The sequence below is a fragment of the Vigna unguiculata genome, chromosome 10 (assembly GCF_037176805.1).
Source record: "Vigna unguiculata cultivar grain cowpea cultivar isolate G323 ecotype 2 chromosome 10, ASM3717680v1, whole genome shotgun sequence".
Classification (NCBI taxonomy): domain Eukaryota; kingdom Viridiplantae; phylum Streptophyta; class Magnoliopsida; order Fabales; family Fabaceae; genus Vigna; species Vigna unguiculata.
Window position 1 is genome coordinate 3,431,772 of NC_140801.1, and position 7,737 is coordinate 3,439,508.

Genomic DNA, 7,737 nt, shown 5'->3' on the forward strand with positions numbered 1-7,737 from the left:
AATACATAGGAAACACGAGATTATTACGAGGAACCCTAACGACAAGCACGAATATTAAACTAAAGGAGAAGAGTATTCATCGAAACTAACTTACGTGGGTGGAAGAAAGGGGTTGAACTCAGTTGAACTTGGATGAATCTCAAACCCTAGCAGAGCACAGTTTTGGAAGAGAAGAGCAAAGCGGCTGATTTTCTGAAAATGAGAAAAGTGCAAGTGTTTCAGCTGGTTTAGGGGCTTTGGTTCCTTATGGGCCAACCCTAGGCCAAACTCGTTTGGGGCAGCCCCTTTAAAATAAAGGCAGAAAAAGTAAGTGAGCCTTACACTTGGAGTTTTGTAAAGTTAAATAATAAATTGTAAAGGTTTATTTCGGAATAAAGAATTTTATAATATCTATAAATAATATAAACTTTCAGTATGATGCTATAAATAATATTTTATAGTTTTTTATTGAGATATTATTATCATTAATTTATAGTTTATATATATTTTTTATATTTTTCTAATATTATTATTCTTTCATTATAATAGTGTTATGCCTTATGAATAAAATAAAGTTTTTGGACTTAAATGAAGGTCTAATAATCCAATATAGAAACATAAAAATAAAAATAGAAAAAGCTAAAACTCATGAATCAACTCTCCCCTGTTGGTCTTTAATCTGAAACTGCACAAAGAGAAAGTGGGAGTAGGGATAATGCCTCCCTCACGAATAGATAAAAAGATATTATGAACATAAAGATATTGAAAAATAAAGTTGTTTGGAATTAGGAAGTGGTTGTATGTCACTCTTCTTACAAAGTTTAAGAATAATTTTGATTATAGTTCTTTCAATTATTTAAAACCATTATAACCCAAATTATTCGTAGTTAAAATAATCTTTATTATAAATAAAAGATTTATTGATACATGTAAGATTATACATATCGAAGATTTAATTAAAGAGAAAAATAATAGTAAAGAAAGTAAAAGTAAACGAAATAAAGTTTATAAAAAATAAAAAAATTAAAAGAAAGTTAATTAATTAATTTAATTAAAAATAGAAAAAAAAATCATTTTGAACCCATATTTTTAGCGTAATTTTATAAAAAAAAACAAAATAATAATAACCTAATTTATTCTAATTGCCCCATAGTTTTTTTCTATTCTTGAATACGTTTCTTATCTACCAACCTCACCGCACTCACGTGCCTGCCATCTCCCCTCAAGCAAACCCACACACACCACACAAAACACTCTTCACGTGACACACACCACACAAAACCCCAAAATCCACTCACGAACCTCATACACACACACACGTCACGCACACCTCACCAGGGACCCCAAACACGGAGGCATCTCTTCTATCACATTCACTCATCCCTAACACGCTACCACAACTCAACAATCTTGCCTGTGCCACAATGTCCATTTTAATAAACAATGTCCACTTAGTGCGGAGTGTACTTCCATTTATATATAACATCATCATTCCACATGCACCCATGTGCTTCCATTTAACCCTTTTCTTTTTAATTCACAGAATCAACACTCACCACAAACTCTGCTCCCCCTCATATGTGAACCTAACATTGAATTCAAATGTCCATTTTCTTTGGTATATGTGAAAAGTTGGGGTAACACTGAATTAATAAAGGGTCTATTTTCTTTAAAAAGGTGAAAAGAATAAAGTATTCCCAAAGAACAAATAGTTATAAATGAGTCTGAAGGGTGTGTTGCACCAACACTCGCATATTCCTCAACCAAATATTCCTCTCAACTACTAAGGACCGTTCCTTCAACCAAATATTCTTCATCCCTTTGGTTGCGTAAGGCCTTCTCCATCATCAACATGTCAACACTTCCACATTAATATGCAGCTCTACCTTTCGGCACTGCAGCCCCACTTTCGTGGAAGGTCAGAAAATATGTGATGATAGTGATGCACAATCAAATATTGAGGACATCCCCAACTTGGTATTTATCTTTCTCTGATTTCATCTTATCACCAGCAATATTGTAAGTCATGAATAACTTAGGATTCAATGTTTTGGTTGTAGGTAAATGAAATTATAATGTGTAATTAAGATTGTTATAAGTGAAAAAATACACCTCAAATATAGAAGAAACCAAATTCACCTTCAATAATGGCATTTTCTCAGATTAAAGGGTGGAAAACACAGAAAACAAAAAGATAGCCATTTTCATTGATTATTAGTATGAATAATCAAAATATGTGACCTCGTACACCACTACCAAGCACAAATTGTTTGTTTGCCTTGCCTGGCTGTTCTCAATCCAGCAATTCTCAGACCCAACTTGTAATTTTATTATCAATCCCACTTAATCTCGTTGATGTTTCGCCATTCTTAGACCTTGTTATTTTTAGTAAGTTTTCTATGTCATTATGATATCCATGTTTCTGCTTCATCAATCATGTGCTGGCATGCATTACTTGTGGTTAGATAAATGCTTTGGATTGCGTATATACGGTACAAAGCAAAAGATGAAAAGTAATTATTGACTGGACTGAAGCACTTCAAAATTTCAAACTTTTATATATATAAGTGCAAAGAATAAACAACATATAAAACACCTTTAAAAGATAATGCGTTATTGATCAGAACATTTTCAAGGAATTGAGGAGAGAGATATGGGATTGTGATAGTAGTAAAAGTTCCCAACTTAATGGTTTCAATTTCAATTTTATAAAGCAGTTTTGGAATACTTTAGAGATGGTGTTGTAAAGGCTGCAAATTCTTTCCATTATCGTGGGAAGTGGTTGGTAAGATTCTGTGGTTGTTGTTTATAATTTTGCAGCAGGTATCAACAGGAGCATTAAATTGGAGTTTTGGATATGGAATGTAGAAGTGCTTAAGGCTGTGTTTGTAAGTGCGAAGATATTATCCGTTTGTTTCTATTGATGTGCAAAGATACGGAAGGATGAACTGTAGAGGAGTTATGCAATGACAATAATAACCTTTATTTTATTTTTAAATCAGCTCTGCAATACCCTCCAAACTTCTCTCCCCCCATTCTTCATCATCTACCACCATCTATAATTACAGCAAATCTCCATCATATAATAATAATATAATATAACATAATAATGATATTAGTAATAATAAAAATAAAAATATTATTAAGAATAATAATACTAATAATAATAATACCTTTTAATTTATAAAAATGATTTTTTTTTCTTTTATATATATATATAAATAATTAGTTTTTGTTTTTTAATGTATATTAATAATTATTATTATTATTATAATTATAATAAAAATATTTTTTTAATTTTAAATAACAATTTTAATTTTATTTTAACATAATTTTTATCATTTTTATTTAATTTTATATCATATTTATCCTTAAGGATAAAATGATAATTATATAATTTTATTTATTAAATATTTATTTTAATTTATCATATTCATCACATCATACACAAACTTTCATAAACTTTCTCTTCAAATCTCATCATTTATCCTTTCAAATCCTTTATGGTGTGTTCACTTTTGAAGATTGATTTGAGAGAGAAAGATGATGAATTTGAGTAGATTAGAGGGTGAAGTTTATGTTGTTCACTTGAATGGATTTAAAGGTGAGAGTGACTCGATTTAGAACTAAACTTTGTGAAAATATATGAGTGATTTGATGGATATGATAGATTAAAAATTAAGTTTAAGGGAAAGAAAAACAAGATTACCAAATTGTCCTTGATTTCAAAAGTAATTTCAAATCATAATTAAATAAGTTAAATTTATTTTAGAAAAAAATATTAAAATGAATAAATTAAAATAACATATTTTAATAAAAAATATTTATAAAAAAATTTAATAAAAAATTTAAAATTTAAAATTAATAATTTCTTTTTTAAACATGTTTATAAAAATTTTTAAAATTTTTATATTAATTATTTTTGTAAACATAATTTCAAAAGACATATTTTTACATTATTATCATAATTAAATCGATAAATAAATTGAGGGTATAAATATAATCTGCGTGATGTCCACTTCAAATCATCGCATAGGAGAGAGGATTAAAAAATAGAGGAATCCCTCTCTTCTTTCTTCTCTCTCTCCCTCAAATGTACTCAAGTGAACAACTACTTAATCTAAATAACACCACAATCTCTTCTTCATCCCCTTAAATCCATTCACTCACTTTCTCTCAAATCATCTCCCGATCCAAACACTACCTAAGAGCCTTGGAACCTAAAATATCGTAATTAATTAGGTAGTTAGCCTTCCCATCTTTGTTCTATAATTATATAATTTAAAATAAACTTTCATTTATTTATATCTTCAAGATGAATCTATTTATTATTAAACTCATTTTCATCTTTATTAATGAGTCACAATTCAATAATATAAAAGAAAATAATAATACCGTCAAATTAAATAAAATTTTAAATAAGAAAAACTATTAGGCTTCAGTTATAATTAGAACTGAGACCTAATACTCACTATGCTTCAATTTTACTCATAACTAAAGCATAAAGTAGACTCTTTTTTGAAATACAATATTTGTTTTTTTGTTTCTTCCTACATAATATAGAACTAAGACCGAATATTCACTATGCTTCGATTTTAGTCGTAACTAAAGCATAAAGTAGACTCTTTTTTGAAATACAATATTTGTTTTTTGTTTCTTCCTACATATTAAACTGGCACAAAAGACATATCAGTCCAAGAACAAAAACAAAACATTATATTTATCAAATTAAAATAACCCATAATACTTAATGTTCTAAACATACTAAAATATTATCCTTACAACAAATAAATATACTAATTTTATTGTACATTTGTATAATATATTTTGTACAAGTCATTCTTAAATATTAAATGGACCTAGCAGGGATTAGTGTAGAAATCTTGTATTTATACATACAAAACAATAATTTTAATTAGTATACAAAAAGACAAAGTTTCACTAGTGAGTTTTTTATAACTAATTCAATGTGTTCTCGAATTCACTCATCATAATGTTATATCAGCCACTTTTTGTGTTCACGATGAGAGAATTTAGTCATCAACCTAATCAAATCAAACCAAATGCAAGTCAAATCTTAAGAGAAGAAAGTGTCAAACATCTTTGAAAAGTTCATCATTTCTTGGTCTTTTCATTTTATTTATGTAGTATTCATTCTTAGATTTGGCTAGGATATAAAACCCTTGACCTATTCATGTATCTATTTTTTTTCTTACTTGAAAACAAACTAGGTATAAGAGAAAAGAAAACAGAAGAATTCAAGATCAAGGTTAAGTAAGAAGGCTTGTAACTTATGTTTTTCCTATTTCAATTCTAACTCATATATACATCCAAATACACATCCTTGAAAAAGAAAATGTAAAACTCCTTACAAAATCACTCTTGAAAACAAAAAGCATCCTAGTGAACTTGTCCCTTTTCTAAAATTAATTAAGACTTAAGACCTAATTAACCAATTTATCTACTTTTTCATCTCACTATTATGTGACATCTCATATTCTCGTGCATGCATCAACCTCTAACCCTGACAATATTATACATTTGTGGTGCATGCCACATGTTTGAACATTCAACTAATATGCACACTATCACTTGAACTTGATTCCCTTTAACAACACCACCACCGCCACCATGCATAGAAATCCTCATCCATCAAGATTTCAAAGGCAATTTTTTTTCACTTTCTCAAGTCTCAACCACTTCTTCCTTGGACCGTTCTTGTTACTTGTGGCAAACTTCTTCATAACAATGATGTTCTTAGCCTTTGTTCTCAATCTCAACCACTCCTCCAAAACGAACATGGCGTCCTCCACCACCACCTTCATCAGGGTCACTTTCATCAGGAGCAGGTTTTGTCACAATATTTGTTAGGGCACAATTTTCAGAAGCAGGAGCAACCTCACCATTACCAGATTGGCCATGCATGGGTTTAATAAAACATCTATAAATATAAATGAGAAGCCAAAAACACCATGGTATTGTAACCAAGGTCATGCCAGCAATCAGATAGAAATAGTCCCATCTTGAATCTGAATATATTAAATACATACAGAGAAAAACACCTCCTGCAGCGGTGCATGCCAGAATCAACCCATAGATGAGATATACTCTAACATCTCCATTTCTATCTCCCATTGAAAAGGAAGATAATGATGATGATGGTGAAGAAGAAGATCAATCAATAACAATTCTCTATCTATATTTACGCCAATCTCTTTCTTGTTACGCTTTTTCTTACAAATTTTGCAGAAATTCGAGAATGATTTGTTAGCAATCAAACGTTTGCAGTTTCAATGAAAGGGGCAAATTTGAAGCGTTGAAATCGGAAGATATATGCTTTGTTGGTCAAGCAAATATTACGCTTCAATAAGCTCAATGTTTAATTTATATAACTTTGGTGTTAAATAAAAATATACAAGCCATGTATTCTTAATTTAATCTCAAGTTTCTAATTTTTCTTTTTGGTATTTAAAAAGTAGTCTTATAGTATTTAAAAATTAGCAAAAGAATTAATATAATATGAATGATAAGTTTTTAGAAGACATATTAGCTGAGAAGGAGAAAAATAAAACAGGAAAAAAAAAACTTCTTAAAAAAAATAAATAAATTATCGTACCTAGTTACAGCTATCAAAGTTTTAAAAATTTCTCTACATTTTAAATTTTAAATTTTCTATTTCAAATTTTCTACTCATCCCAACGTCAGACGATGATATTACACTACGAAAGAATTAATTTACATTAACGAGTTTTTTTTTTTTTTTTTTTTGGTTTATATGAATCAAAACAATAATTCTTGTTAGATTATTTAATGGGAATTTTTTTTAATTAGTATAATATTTTAAACCTTTTACCATTAGGTTGAATTTGAATATTTCGATTAAGGTTGAATTTGAATATCTCAAAAATTATTTTTTATTTTTGTGTTCTATCTCCCTTTCGTTTTCGTGATTTATTTATCTTTTTTTGTGTGTTCCTACTTACTATGTTCAAAAGTGGTGTGCAATAAGCTGTGTGCTCGCTTGTGTCTTTCCGCGCGTGCTTGCTTGAGATCTCCAGAAGCATGTGAGATTTTTAAAAGCATCCAGAGAATCTTGACTTCAACAGTTAACTAATTTTAGAAGATGAATGAATTGTTGTTTGAAAACTCTGCCACTCACACACGACAATGAGGAGAATTCATAATAACTTGAATTGTTCCCACCAATTTCTTATCAAACTATGTAATTGGTTACTTACCACATCATTACCTTTTCTTTTTTTCCAATTTTATTAAAATTACTTTCGTAATATATTTGTATTATATAAGACTACCTTTCATAAAAATATTTTTAAAGCAGACAGTGAAAAAACAAGAAAAAACAAAGGAGTTACAAATAGTACGGGTTTAAGCAAGGATGACTCAAGAGTTTTGGAGAATCAAACCTAAAAAATAGGAGGTCATTTATTTAAAATTTATTTTTCGATTTTTTTATGCAAAATATCTTATTATATTATTATAATTAATTTTATTTAACATTTGTTTTTTAACAGATAATAAAATTAATTCATTTAATCTTTCTTGAGACATTGTTAACCTACCTATATTTTCTAATTCATATTTTTTATATATTTTTTATAAATTTATTCATAACTCATTTTTGTGATATAATTAAAGCTCAATTCTTCTTTTCTTTTGAATTTTTGAATAGTCTAATTAAAATTTTCTATCTATATATTTTTATATTAAATAAAAAATTATAATATATAAAACACTACT

At 28.5% G+C, this 7,737-nt stretch overlaps 1 protein-coding gene and 1 long non-coding RNA gene across 2 annotated transcripts; one reads left to right on the forward strand and one right to left on the reverse strand.

Annotated features, from left to right (window-relative positions):
- The first annotated feature begins 1,739 nt into the window (after positions 1-1,739).
- Positions 1,740-2,977, forward strand: LOC146882007 (uncharacterized). Its single transcript, XR_014985086.1, has 2 exons — positions 1,740-1,956; positions 2,800-2,977. It is a non-coding gene; the product is annotated as an uncharacterized LOC146882007 (long non-coding RNA).
- A 2,759-nt stretch (positions 2,978-5,736) lies between these two features.
- Positions 5,737-6,114, reverse strand: LOC146882008 (Putative membrane lipoprotein). Its single transcript, XM_085668144.1, has one exon. The coding sequence runs from the start codon at positions 6,112-6,114 to the stop codon at positions 5,737-5,739; it is 378 nt and encodes a 125-aa protein (XP_085524270.1).
- Between the last annotated feature and the right edge of the window lie 1,623 nt (positions 6,115-7,737).

Bases quoted from the DNA above. Each gene is read 5' to 3' on its own strand.
- LOC146882008 (XM_085668144.1), bottom strand. From the start codon at position 6,114: ATGGGAGATAGAAATGGAGATGTTAGAGTATATCTCATCTATGGGTTG.